Raw genomic sequence first — 14,321 nt, forward strand, 5'->3', positions numbered from 1 at the left:
CCCCCCAACCCACGGGTGCGAGTTGTATGGATTTTTTGCAAAATGTGTGTATTTTTGAGGCTTCTTATATAGGTAAACGTCCGAAGAGGTTGACATGTATGGGACAACAAAATACAGACTTCTTGTTATTGAGTTTATCAACACGAACCACTCCCCGGTCAGAGTGTCAGAGCAGGATGAGTCAGTGCAACATCAATCAAATGAGAGAGAGGGTGGGGACGATTGCTGCATTGGGGGGGTGGGGAGAAAATGTTTTATGGGTAGAGTAGTTTATTTTTCCTGTCATACCTCATTATAATTTTTTAAGACAAACCTAATTGAAAGGGGCGCTGAGCAGAGTTACAACCAAGGATTACAAATAATTACTTTTTTTTTACTTCTGCAGTTTGGAGCCCCCTCTAGCAGATGGTGCTCTAGGCGACCGCCTAGTTTGCCTATGCCAAGAGCCGACTCTGCCCTTAAAGTCAGTGTTTATAAACCTTTCTTTGTCATCAATAAAATAAAAATAAACGAAAAACAATACCTGGCGGTGCACTTGCCCAGGGCACGGGCCATATGTATGGGTAAACGAGTGGCTGGAATGGGATACCAAAGCAGGATACCAAGGAGGTTAAAGAAAAAGTGACATAAAGCAACCTGAAATACACAAGTCGGTAAAGCATGCTTAACAATGGAGCGAAACAAACCACATAAAATTTAGGGGGAGAAAATCCCTGAAAAACATGTATGATTAATTCATTCTGAATAAATTCCTAAACGGATATGCAAAAAAAATAATGATAATGAATAAATAATAAATTCRAAAGAATTAATTAACAGTTTGGCTTCTGCATTTAATGTCCCAACAAAGATGAAGGTCTTGCAGGTGTTTCTAAATTTCTTTGTGCGTACCTGTGTGGCAGCAGCTAATTTATCTCCAGGACTAGCCAGGGCTGCCAGAAGAGCTGTGGTGGTGGTTCCAAGGTTTGATCCCAGGGTTAACGGGTACGCTCTTTCAATACTTATTACACCAATTCCTGTGGAGGAACAGCATTATTCTGCATTTCAGGAAATCAACAACCCAACTAAAAACCTGTTGTCTTTTTATTCCCTGCAGGAAATTAATAAATGAATGTTGATAATTAAAAATATTTTATCTATTAAAATATTTTTAAAAAACGAGGAAAACTTGAAGTTACTCTGAAAACTTGCAGCAAAGCAGAAGAAAAATACCTAAAAATATTAACTTTTACCCTGGAATGGGTGTTGAGGAATCAGTCTGAATTCACTGACTTTTTGCTTTCAGCTTCAAWTACTCCATGTGAAATGATGACGTTAACATTTTATTGAGCAAAAGCAAAGCAAATTCATAAATCACTAAGATATTCAGGAGAAGTTTCAATCCTTTCTTCATTTCATCCATCCATCCATCCATTTTCTTCTGCCTATCCGGGGTCGGGTCGCGGGGGCAGCAGCTTCAGAAGGGAGGCCCAGACCTCCCTCTCCCCAGCCACTTCTTCCAGCTCCTCCGGGGGAGCTCCAAGGCGTTCCCAGGCCAGCCGAGAGACATGGTCCCTCTAGCGTGTCCTGGGTCTTCCTCGGGGCCTCCTCCCGGTGGGACGTGCCTGGAATACCTCATCAGGGAGGCGTCCAGGAGGCATCCTTACCAGATGCCCGAGCCACCTCAACTGGCTCCTCTCGACGTGGAGGAGCAGCGGCTCTACTCTGAGTCCCTCCCGGATGACCGAGCTTCTCACCCTATCTCTAAGGGAGAGCCCAGCCACCCTGCGGAGGAAACCCATTTCGGCCGCTTGTWTCCGGGACCTCGTTCTTTCGGTCATGACCCAAAGCTCATGACCATAGATGAGGGTAGGAACGTAGATTGACCGGTAAATCGAGAGCCTTTATTCATTTCATTAAAACAAAACAAATAATTTTATATACAATATACAATAAAAGAAAAATGTAAGAGTGACATGAAAAATGGTTTGTTGTTTTTGTCTTGGTTACCTATAAGTGGAGTGATGGCAGATGTGAAGACAGAACTACTCTGAACCAAAAATGTCATGCCAGCCCCAACTAATACAGCCAGATAGCCTGCCAGCCAAGCAAATGGGTAGGGAAAGTCTGTAAAATAAACCAAAACAGTCAGAGGAAAAAAAAAGCACCTACACTTTTTTTAATAAGGACAACGCAAAATGTGTTTGTTACCTGTGTTAAGAATTTTATTGATAGCAGTTGCCACCTGGCCCTTCAGCAGGGAGTTTAGCAATTTAACCAGCAGGATCAGGCAGCTGCACAAGACCAACAGGGAGCAAACAAGGAGGATCAGACCAACGGCCAAGTCTGACAGAGAGCTGTCCACAAACAGATGCCTGCCTGAGCAGACAGAGATATGATGAGAAACAAAATTAGTTAGAAAACAAGAAAAAAAAGCAACTGTATTTGAATAATCAGCATATTTCTACTTAATTGTTAAGATACAAAAACATGAGAAAGGAGTTATATACATCTTGTGCACCTAATATGGGGAAAAAATAATGAAATTGGCAGAGCTGCSTACATTTCTGTGTTTGTTCGGAAAAGTTGTGCGTTCCCCAGGATATTCCATTGTCCTGCAAAAATAAAGTTTAATCTACATTATACTTGTTTATTGAATCAAAATGTTTTACCACAAGCATTTATAGAAACTTACAGCAATCTGGCACCATTTCTTCACCAAACTCTTGTTCCGTTCACTTTGGTCTCCTGTTGCTATGGCTGTAATGACTGACTGATCCAACTACAAATAGGAACATTTGGGCTTTAGCTCAATGGATCAGTGCAGCGGGTATTTCCTACTATCCATGGATAACCAATAAAATGAAATTCTCTACAAATGAGTTATTCTTTTTTATTATTTTACTGTCTGGGTGTGTTTGTAATTTTCATTCCTGTGCAACTTCTTATTACGGTTAGGGTTAGCTCCTTCTTTATTCTTTAACATTATTTTTAAATAAAATGTACCCAAAGTAAGTCAGTGTAGAATGATTGCACAAAATCAGTTTAAAAAGTTAACTTTTCATTTTGAGATTATGTTATAACTATCTAATAGGTGATGTTTTCAAAGATTTTTTCCCCTAAACACATTTTCTTCACTAGATTGAGCAAATTCTATCTTCTGACCATGAAGGATTGTTTTATTAAATCCGTAACTATAAAGTGTTTTTATGCTTTTGCTCTTTAAGGAGCGTGACATGCACCATACCTGAATTATCAACTTAGTTAGTGGCTCAGTGAGAACTTTGAGAAGTTCAGGTGCATCTTCTCCATTCCCGAGCTGCAGCGTGTCGACCGCAGCTTGGGACAGATGCCTCAAAAGGCCGCTTGCTGCTTCCAGTGGGAGAAGCACCAGTACAGACAACCAGTTGAAGCAGTCATGAACTGTTGCTCCAGCAAATGCCCTAGAGTAAAGATATTTTTTTTAGATCCTGTTTAACAGTTCCAAAACATACATACAAACTCATTCACAGTGGAAAGGCACAGCTGTACCGTTCAAACTCTTCTCTTTCACTAGCTTGCATCAAGGCAACGATGGTATTGGTGACTGATGTTCCTATATTTGAGCCCATGATAATGGGGATGGCTGACCTCACGTCCAGCACTGTAATAATGATCCAACAAAAGAGATGAATGTGGTGGACCATTTCCTAGATTCTGCTAAGTTTTACTATTTTTTAACACACATAAACCATCAAAGTGCAGCGTGATGCTTTTAACTTACAACCAGATGATACAAGACTGACTATAATGGAGGTGGAGGTGGAGGAGCTCTGAACCAACACTGTCACCAGTATCCCAACCACCAGCCCAGCCACTGGGTTAGACAGGATCGTGTTTTCCTGGAAGATATTCCCAGCAACCCTGCCTGAAAGGAGACAAACAAATAGACGTAAAGTTAAAAACTATAAAGCAATTTAACAAAGCTAGATAAACTAAAAACAATAATCTGGTTGTGTTTACCTCCAGCTAATTGGAAGGCAGAGCTTAAAATATCAAGGGAACACACAAAAATGTAGAGAAGAAGAAACAGGAAGGGGACTTTGAAGACAGTAAAGGCCACCTTTCTCACTCGCTGCAGTCCTGACAGAGTTTCCATGGTCCGAACTGCAAGGGTAGTGATGAGTTACAGTTTATTTATTCACATCAAACCTTTGCAGAGTGAACAAAAACTAAAACCGAGCTTAAACAAAAGTGATCCAAACCTGTAATCTTTAAAAGCAAGTGGGTTATTTTAATCAGATAATCAGGTAACGTACCTCCAGTTTTGATGAATTGGTTCCTCTGCTTCAGAAAAAAAAGTTTTGCACAATGAAAGAAGAAAGAAAATGAGACAAGTAGGCTTAAAAAGTAAGAGGAGTATGTTTGAGAAAAGAAAGGGATGTACCTGAGTAGTAGATTAACCTGATTAGTAAAACATAAATGGAATATGCAATGGCAAACAAAGTCTCACACAAACTGTCATTCAGTGAATGCATCTTCAATGAAGTGTAAAATAAAGCTAACATAACTCATGAAGTACTGAAGTAGCTAACAAGCTAACAAACTGTGAGCTCAAACTGATCTGTTTTGTTTCTTTGTATTTGTCACACAAATTTTAGTCCCATATTTGCATAAAACTGAATAGATCTTTTTTTTTTCTTTTGTGGTTATGAACATAAATATTAGTAATTTTTATTATAATTATATTTTGTCAAAATGCTAAAAAGCCACTACAGAATGACTAAAGAACCACAGGTTGGAGACCCATGTTTCAGTGCAGGGGGTGCGCTGGTCCTCGAGAGCAGCTCTCCTGCATATTTTTTTTTTAATGTTTCTCTGCTCCAGGCTTCTGCAGAACTTAAAAAGATCGATTAAATACTAAATTAGGAGTGTAAGAGAAGAGAAACAAATAAAACATGCATAATAGTAGCTCCCAAGGATTGGACCAGGTTTGGACACTCCTGCATGAATGCAAAACCAACAAACGATCCAAATCCTCCCATTCTGCTAAATGGTTGCTGTGGCTTAGCTGCTGAAAGGCATTAGGTTTGTCACTCAGTGCTTCACCGTCGTCTTTTAAAGACCTGCCAATCTGAGACAAACTGTGACGAATCCTTTCTTCTATATGTTCATAGTGGGAAACATTTTAAGGTAATCTTTGTTGTGACAGGTATAACTTGGTAGGCAAGTTTTCACAAGAAGTGAGGTTGAACTTGAGTTGAGAATTTAATTCCTGAACTGGATGCATTAGACACGGAGGATCATTTGACCATGAAAGATTACGCGGAAGCCATCGCTTTTTTGGGTCAGTGGGGACATTTCCAGCAAACCGTCTTCTTCCTGCTCTGTGCTAGCATCCTGCCCAATGGATTTGGCGCTTTCGGTCTTGTTTTTTTGACTGGCATACCAAACCACCACTGCTTTGTTCCAGACATCAACCTGACAGAAGATTGGCGTAAAAGTATTCTACCAGTAACAGTGAGTATTACAACAGCTGCTTTTATAACCAGAGTTTATTATAACAAGCTCTCTTTTTCTTGTGAAAACCGAGCAATTATATTAAAATTTTTGCATGAACTTTGCTATAGTTGTACAGTTCTTAAGGTTTCTAAAGTTTTTTTAATCTTGGTCAGTAAAAAACACATTTAAAGTCATTTAAACGATGTACTTAATGTACATTATACATTTTACATTATTTACTATTCATACGTATTTTTGTCAAGTCTCAACAATGGTTTAGATCTATCGAACGCTAACTTTGTTGTATTAACTSTAAGGTGGTGAATGGGAAACAGGAAGTGAGCAGGTGCAGCAGATACAGACTGGATGTGGTCAGGAATCTCTCATATCAGGGATATATTCCTGGCAGGGACGTCAACCTTACTGACCTTAAACAGGAGGAGTGTTTGGACGGCTGGAGCTACAGCAGAAACATTTATCAATCTACAGTAGTGACTGAGGCAAGTACACACCTGTTTTTCTTTTTTTTTCTTTTTTTGTTCACGCTTCTTGCATCTTCCAGTTCTGCCTCCTTTTTTAATGTGTTCATATACTAGAGCAGCTTTGCCCTTCCCTCACCTCATAATGCTCTTGATTTGCTTTTATGCTGTCTGCTTGATTGTGGTATTTTAGGTGTGTCTTAAAGTCTTTAGTTCCCACAACATTAAAACCACAATCGGCACACATTATTGTCAAATTTTGCTCAAAGAATGGATTGTGGAACGATTGCKTCTTTGAACATATTTGGTGTTGAGTGTCATACATGTGACATTACATGCATGCTCACTTGTGCTGTGTTCTCAAACACATGGTGGTTTAGAAAAAAAAAGGTAGGACATAACAGAAAATTCTGGTAAAGAATTTACCAGGTATACTTAGGTAAATAGCAACACATTGCATTTTACACAGTATTTACTTTACCTGAGTAATTCCTAGAAAAAGTACTTTTTTCTTCTATTAATATACTAGAACATATTAAAATGAAGTCTTGTTATTACAAGGTATTAAATTAGTTAAATACAAAGTTGAGTAAAATCCATACCATGTTATACCCTTCAACAGCTGATTGTCTAATTATAAACACAAAGTGTGATGTGAGCACTTGACCAAATTCCAGTTTTTACCACAACAAATCATTTGTTCTTTAGTGTTTTTTACTAAGTCCATATAAAGTGAAAAATGTACGAATTTTCCAGTTTGACTTGGTGTGCAGTGAAAAGTGGAAGCAGCCTTTTACCTCCACAGTTTTCTTTGTTGGAGTTCTTTGYGGATCGTTCTTCTCAGGACAGCTGTCAGACAGGTACAGTGAACTCTATCTTCATGTGCTAAATATCACACATGTCAAATTCTGATTATTTTAGATATAAATAAAAGTTCAGGACACATTCCTTTATTATTGTCAAATACATAATATCACCGTCTGAGCCTGTGAGTTATAATTATAGTGTGTTTTTACTTTGCTGTTAAAAAAAGATCTATGTTACATTTTCCTTTAATACCATCATCATTTGAAATAGTGGGCTAATAAAGGAATAGTTTTGATCACTGTGGCACTTCAATGTCATTCATATCCTGATTGTTGTTTTATGTTTTTAATGATGACTCATGATTTATTTGACTCTAACAGATATGGAAGGAAACCTGTTTTATTTGCAACCCTGGCAGCACAAATGGTTTTTACATTTGCAGAAGCCTTCTCCACCTCATGGATTGTGTTCACGCTCCTCCTCTTTTTTAATGGATTGGGCCAAATATCCAATTTTGTGGCCGCATTAGTGCTTGGTATATACCTTTTTAATTAGTCATTTTCTAAGTAATACAACACAGTAGTCATTAACTTGATTCCCTGATTTATTTATTTTTTGTTGGCAGGTGCTGAGGTCTTGACTGGCAATGTGCGTGTCCTTTATTCATCTTTTGGAACGTGTTTCAGCTTTGCTATTGGCTACATGTTGCTGCCGCTCTTTGCTTACTTTTTAAAGGACTGGAAATCTCTTCTCATGGCTCTGTCCCTCCCTTGTCTGGCCTACATCCCCCTCTGGTGGTGCGTGACATGTAAAACATTTACCTATTTCTTGACTTTTGAAACACACAGAAAACATGGACAGCAGAACAAAAAGCTCTTTCCAGCTAACTTTTTTTTAGGATGGCCTCCCTTCTCCCCTTATAGCCATCCCCTCCACACCATTATGTTTTTTTATTTATTTTTTTATTTTATTTTTTTATTATTTATTTTTTGTGAAGAGAAAAGAGAGAGAGAGAAAAACAGAGAGAGAARTAATTAGAAAGATAGAAAGACTGAAATAGCGATTWGGATTATATTAAATATACACCAACAAAACACAGGACCACACACCCAACATCTGTCCGCTCACCTGAAAAATAAATGGATAAATACATAGAGGGCATATTTAAAAATACACACATACCCATACATATATAAAGATATACATACATACATGCCTACATTCATAAATATTGTCCGTATATACACATAGACATATATACACACTCAGTGACCAGTCAGAACCCCCGGATCAGAGCACCTGTTTGTGAGCARTTGTGAACCAATGGAATATTTAATAGTGACTGTGGAGGACCGAGACCCAACCCCCAAGACACGAGGCAGACATAGGGAAGACCAGAGCCCAAGGGCCTGAGAGGAATCCCGAGCGCAGAGCCCCAAGGGGCACCCGCACGGGAAGATCTGCCCACCCACCCCCCAGATCAGACCATAGGGGAGAACTGGGAGAGTCCCCCCAGCGACCACATGCACAGCCCCCGGGGCCAGCAGCGACAAACTCATGGGCCCCACCTGCAACCGCCATACCAAAGCAGATCAGGAAAGGGCACAGAGGTCCGGGCCCCCAGGGCGCACCCCCTCCAGGCCAAATCCCGACAGGCCAGAGGCTCCGAGCCCCAGCAGGCAGTCACCAGGCCAGGCCGGCACACACCCCAGCGCCCAGCCCCAGACCCCGGAACCCCCAGCACGCCGGCGGCCACCCCACCGGGGGGCCGAGTAGCAGCGGGCCCCCTCTTTCCAGTTAACTAATTACCTAACTAAAAGCTAACAAAACTAAATTTATTTATTTGTTTCACAAACTGCACAAGTGGAACTCTTTGTGATTTTATTAAACTCAACACCACAGCAAGAGTTTAATTTTCACAACTCAAATATTTATGAAAAAAATTGGAACAAATTAAATCAGCCAAAAATATTGTACCCAACTTAATTACATCATTTATCATTGTGAACATATTTTTTAATAATAATCCAGTTTATTTGGTTCTGATTAGTGCACGTGCCAAGTTATTTTGATCAAAAGTGGTGTCACTGATTCACGATTTGTTTAAGTGTACACAACAGCTTGCCCTGTAGCTGTTGACACAATAGCCTGCRTGTGTGGACACAACAGTCTGAACATATGAGGGAGACCCAACTTCCTCAAAAGAAAAGTTCTGACAACAACAYTGTCAACATTCAGGAGATTTGCATCACTGGTTTGCTTTGTGTGAGAACACGCTAACACCAGTCTGAGCTGTAATTGTAATGTTAACAGTGGTGGTTTATAGAGGAGACAATATATTATACCAAAATGGTGCAGCCAGAGTTTATTAAAGTTTATTAGTATAAGATTTTAGAATAGAGGTTTAAAATAATGCAGCTAAAGAAATGGCGGGGCTCTTCAAGCAGTGCAGAACTGCTGCAGGTGGATGAGGTGATGTTGCTGTTTTGGTTTCTGATGTGTCGTATCACTTGCCATGCGTGTCGGGGGTCTGAACTGTCACAGTGGCTTCCTGTTCTCGTCCCRTAGGCTGCTTTGGCCTTTCTGATGCCCCTGGCAGTTTTGCCTGTCACTCTGAAGGTCGTGTTGCTGGTTTAGAGCAGGAGTCATTTTTGGTCTTTCCGGATTTGTTTTTGGGGAAGATGCAAATTTATATTATTGCAGTGCCTTTATCCATGCTGCTAGGGGAGACCGGGGACAGAAGCAACAAGGGACGGTTGCAACACGTCATTTTTCTCCAAACAGGAACATACTAGAGTGATGACACTCACACTGTACATGCACAGTTAGATGCCCCACCTTGCAAAGAAAAAGTAAACAGATTCAAAAACTGCTCCAGGATTTATTTGGGAAAAAACTGTTTTTGAGGTACCAAAGTATTTATTTTTTTTGCTCAGCTTTATTTTTGTTATATTGTTGTCACTCTTTTTGTGATCCAGCTTAAACTTATATGGTTTAAACAAGTGATATGTTGACTTTTAACTGATATAGTTAACATGTATCCAGATCAGCTTATTTAGCTAACACGAGGTTTTATCATGGCTGACTGGAAGGGGGACAGTTGCAACAGTTGCTGCAACTACCCCCATTTAATCCATATAAAAACAGAGCACATACAGATGATATTAAGATGTTTAAATTGAGTTTACACTTAAAAGGGTATTGGGTATTCGTGACAATTTTATAGATTAAAACATAAAAGTGTTTAAGATGTATTTTCTGCAGTTGTTTTTTTTTTTCAACAATGGTTTTAAAATCCCAGTTTCTTTCAATGTACTGTAAATTTTGCATGATGTAGGCGTACACTGACAATAGGCAAAACAAAAGTTAATTGCCTCACAAATTGTTCGATTATCCTTATCTCAAAAAGCCAACTGCATTTTATATCAGAGTCTTTGACATCTGTTTATAAGGCAAATCTATATTCATCATTTGATCAAAAAGAACAAATAAATAATATCATTATAACTTATAGTTTTTATTAATTTAGCAATAATATAAATATAAAAATAATAAAACTTTTATTTACAGTGAAACATATTGTATTAATAATATGTTGTAACCACACCCAAACAGTGGGGTCAGTTGCAACATCTGACTTCATTTTCAAATGCAAATTGTGAAGAAAGTACATGCTTTAATCATCTATAAATGGTTTTGACTATTAGACAGATGTAAGTTTATTGTATTAAAATTTGGTTGGTCAAATTCAAACCTTCTCTGAGTAACAGAGTCAAATGCAAAAAGTGTAGCAACTGTCCCCGGTCTCACCTATATTAAAAACAAAACAGTGGCGGTGTAGTGGCTGATGCCAGTTAGGAATTTTTTAACAGCCCCACCTATCCCCCTAACCTAAAGTTTCCTGCATTTGCCTGATTTTGAACCAGCCTTCTTCCTGAATCTCCTCGATGGCTGATTTCTCAAGGTAGAGTTGAGGAAGCTGAAGCTGTAATAAGAAAAGCTGCTCAGTGGAACAAAGTTCAGGCTCCAGGGGACATCTTTGGACATTACGATGTAAGTTAATAATCCTTTAAAGTCCTCAAATACAGCAGTTTCTGTGAGGTTTGATTCAGTGGTGCAGGAAACTCACATACTGAGTGATTCATTCTGTTTTACAGGAAACAAAGCCAAGTAGAAACAACCACAGTGTTTTTGACCTTTTGAAGCACAGCAGCATCAGAACCACCACACTCCTGCTCTGTTTGGTCATGTGAGTAAACTGCCTTAAATCAAGCATGATGATGATGAAACAGTGGGTTATAACAAGTGTTAAAAAACATATTGGCTGAAGAGTCCTAAATGATTTTATTCCTTTGTCACTTTTTGAACACAAATGTTTTTGAATGAATGCATAAAGTTTTGAAATCTAACCAAAATTAGTTTCAAACACCAGCTATAAAAAACTGATCTTTCAGTACTTCTTAGTTTTTTACTTTTCTTTAAAAAATAAACCTAACTCTAACATATACTCTTCATATACTTGATCTCCTCTAGGTTCACTATGACTACTGGTTATTTCAGCCTGTCCTTTAATGCAGCTCAGCTCCATTCTGACCCCTACATCAGCTGTTTCATCTCAGCTGTAGTAGAAATCCCAGCATATATTTCCAGCTGGATAGCTCTGAGGTATTTTCAACGTCGACTGTCCGTCATTGGTATGCTGATCCTCGGAGCCGTACCGCTGTTCTTTATTCCACTGATGCCAGAATGTAAGCACATACAAAACTGTAAATCTTACCATTCACAATTTCTAAAGCCAAGTCAGAAACACTATTAGTATTTCAATATTTTCTATCCAAAGTCTAACTTTGTATTTGATTTGGCATTTTGCAGGATCCCTGATCTGAAGTCTTAATTATTTCATTTCTTCTTCAGATCTATCCAGTGTGTCTCTTACACTGGAGATGCTGGGTAAGTACGCCTTCACTACCGGGTCRTCCCTTATGTTCACCTACACCACAGAGCTTTACCCAACAGCACTCAGGAACACAGCAACAGGGACCACGACCACCGTTTCCAGGACAGGAAGTTGCATCACGCCCTTTCTGTTGAGTCTCAGTGAGTAACTTGGCTTTCGTTTATATTAAAAATCTATTTTCATTAAGTTAAAAAAATGGAAGAGTCAGCAGATATGCAAGGATTTTTCTGATTTGCATCTCACCACGTTTTCAGGTGGATACTTTAAGGCCCTGCCTTACATCACACTGGGAACTCTGGCTGTTCTGGCTGCATTTGCTGCTTTTTTYCTTCCTGAAAGTTTTCAACAACCTCTTCCAGAAAGCATTCAACAAATGCATGAAAGGAAACGGTGTGTAACGGAACTTTTTTTCCTACAAAGTTATCACCTTTTGATTACAAAAAATTTATATCAATTTACTAAAACTTATTTTGTCCTGTAGTCTTATCATACTCAGGATTTAAGGGATTTATATTGTAAGATATGCTACACAGGTCTTAACATGTACCTTACTAACTGTATTTATATGTTGTTCTTGTCACAACAGAATAAAATGTCTYCGCCTCACAAGATCCAAAACCTCAGTTCCTGTTGTCCAACAGGACAGTCCTCTTTGATGTCCAGCTTTTTCCTGTCATTATTAGATGTTATTTCTTCAATCCAAAAGTCTCAAAACTGACTGATTTTTGAAATTTCTTTAAAAACATTTTTAGTGTGCATGTTTTGAACACCTTGTTTTGTTTTGACACGTACAAAACACGTCAGCAACAGTTAGAAAATAACTTAAGGCTGTTAAAAAAWTTTAAAAAAGCTTTAGAACAGATGAAAAAAACTCAGACTTAAAGTTTACCAAGTCAGCTTTATTTTCTTTCATTAAGAACAGTTTCACTTTTACATTATTTTAATTCACAAATAGATTCTAACAATATTTATTAGAAACTGAAGTATAAAATTTCACATGGTTTACATCTGATAGAAAAATCTCAAGTTTAAATGTTATCAGTAAAAAAACATATTTTCTACTTTGTTAAACTTTGTTTAGTGTCTACACAAAATGCACCAATCTTTTTAAACAGCAGAAAGTGACCAGTGCTAGTTAACAATTGCATAGATAAAAAGCATCATTGGCAGATCTTCCAGTATTTTGCTGCTACAATTGCTTTGCACGGACCCACTGTTGTGTTGTAGACAAATAATTTCATGTAACACAAAGTGATTTCTTTAAGTTATTCTCCTCCCATTTTTCAGAAGTGTGCACACAGTCTTTCATTTCAAATCTTAACGTTGCACTTTCTGACCAGAGATGTTTCTTCAGCGATTGTTTCCTCTTCTTTTGCTTGCCTGGTGGTGTAAGGTGGCTTTTGACAACACCTGGAGAAACAAAGAAACAGTTATTTATCCATTCATTGTTTGCCGCCTGCTTGAGCAGGGGGGCGAGATGTTTCTTTCAACATCTGCATCTTTCAGTCCCTATGAGAAAATACCAAGGCATTCCCAAACCAGCCCAGAGGCACAGTCTTTAGCATGTCCTCTAGGTATTCCCTGGGATCTCCTCCCAGTTGGACATACCCTGACCACCCTAGTGAGGYATCCTTATCAGATGTGTRAACCACCTCAACTGGTTCTTCTCACTTAGGAGGAGCAGCAGCTCTACTCTGAGTCTCCCTCAGATAACTAAACCTCTTACCGTTCCTCTCAGTGAGAACCCAGCTGCCCTGCAAATAACTGCATTTCAAGAGCTTGTATCTGGGATCTATTACCTTTTGTCACTAGACGGCTCTGCTGTGACAGTATACGGAGGAAGAAACTATTTTAAAGAAAATACCATGTTCTGTAATGGCATCTGGCATATTGGCACAGCTAGTGTAATAAAATCTTTTGAGTTTAACTGTCGTCTCCTCTTTCATCACACGGACCACAGCACATTCTTTTAAGGAACGCTAGGCTTTTAATAACTTTCTTTTTATTGAGCTCAAAACGAGAAACTTCCATTTCCAAAAATCATGCATAAATTATTATTTTATGTTCAGTGGACCTTCTTATTGTTCATCTATTCTCAACTTGWATAAGCACACATCTGGTGCGCTGGGTGTGTTGTTACAGGAGAATGGAAAACAACCAGTCCCAATAGGTTGAGGAATACTAATGTGGATGTGGATTGTACATTTTAGAGAACTGTGCGGTTCAAMTGAGTCCTCAGACAAGCTGCCGTTAGAAGCAAATGACTAATATTTTGACCTCAGGCGGCTTTCTGAGAAAAGCTGTGAAACCGGTCAAGGGTTTCTGYATGCGTGTTTGTGTGTGTGYGAGTAAAAATACTGRCAAGTTGGTTTAAAAATCAAGTACACTTCTGAGTACAAGTAGCATGTTCTTAGGATTCACCCCGTTTTTAATTGATTGGTAATTTGTTTGAGAAGGAATTGAAGCTTTTATTTTGTTTTGTTTCTTGAATATTATTGCTTGAACTTAATTATGGAAAAAAGGGGCAGATATGAGATTTTTTTTCTTCTTTCTGCCTCCTTTAATTTCAATTTGCATTTTTTTGTTGTGTATAAAAAATAGTTTTTTGCTTTTAAATG

At 38.6% G+C, this 14,321-nt stretch overlaps 3 protein-coding genes across 3 annotated transcripts in view; 1 reads left to right on the top strand and 2 right to left on the bottom strand.

Moving 5' to 3' along the window:
- LOC106530535 (sodium-dependent phosphate transport protein 2A) overlaps positions 1-4,284 on the bottom strand; it is a 5,414-nt gene extending 1,130 nt beyond the window's left edge. Inside the window, exons 1-10 of the mRNA XM_014026176.1 lie at positions 4,278-4,284; positions 3,982-4,125; positions 3,743-3,886; positions 3,511-3,622; positions 3,227-3,422; positions 2,675-2,761; positions 2,191-2,443; positions 1,990-2,106; positions 892-1,016; positions 524-636 (exon numbers count right to left, since the gene is read on the bottom strand). Coding sequence (XP_013881630.1) covers positions 524-636; positions 892-1,016; positions 1,990-2,106; positions 2,191-2,443; positions 2,675-2,761; positions 3,227-3,422; positions 3,511-3,622; positions 3,743-3,886; positions 3,982-4,117 — 1,283 coding nt within the window. The 5' untranslated portion in view covers positions 4,118-4,125; positions 4,278-4,284. The remainder of the gene's footprint in view (positions 1-523; positions 637-891; positions 1,017-1,989; positions 2,107-2,190; positions 2,444-2,674; positions 2,762-3,226; positions 3,423-3,510; positions 3,623-3,742; positions 3,887-3,981; positions 4,126-4,277) is intronic.
- Positions 4,285-5,271: 987 nt separating this feature from the next.
- LOC106530536 (solute carrier family 22 member 4-like) lies at positions 5,272-12,359 on the top strand. Its single transcript, XM_014026177.1, has 11 exons — positions 5,272-5,478; positions 5,778-5,960; positions 6,696-6,799; positions 7,127-7,281; positions 7,372-7,543; positions 10,673-10,799; positions 10,904-10,995; positions 11,280-11,494; positions 11,661-11,843; positions 11,958-12,093; positions 12,290-12,359. The coding sequence occupies exons 1-11, from the start codon at positions 5,272-5,274 to the stop codon at positions 12,357-12,359; spliced, it is 1,644 nt and encodes a 547-aa protein (XP_013881631.1).
- Positions 12,360-12,578: 219 nt separating this feature from the next.
- The window catches only part of slc22a21 (solute carrier family 22 member 21), a gene marked incomplete in the record, with an annotated part of 13,240 nt that continues 11,497 nt past the window's right edge, over positions 12,579-14,321 (bottom strand). Inside the window, 1 exon segment of the mRNA XM_014026180.1 lies at positions 12,579-13,113. Coding sequence (XP_013881634.1) covers positions 13,014-13,113 — 100 coding nt within the window.

This window comes from Austrofundulus limnaeus, unplaced genomic scaffold (assembly GCF_001266775.1).
Source record: "Austrofundulus limnaeus strain Quisiro unplaced genomic scaffold, Austrofundulus_limnaeus-1.0 Scaffold532, whole genome shotgun sequence".
NCBI classification, from domain to species: domain Eukaryota; kingdom Metazoa; phylum Chordata; class Actinopteri; order Cyprinodontiformes; family Rivulidae; genus Austrofundulus; species Austrofundulus limnaeus.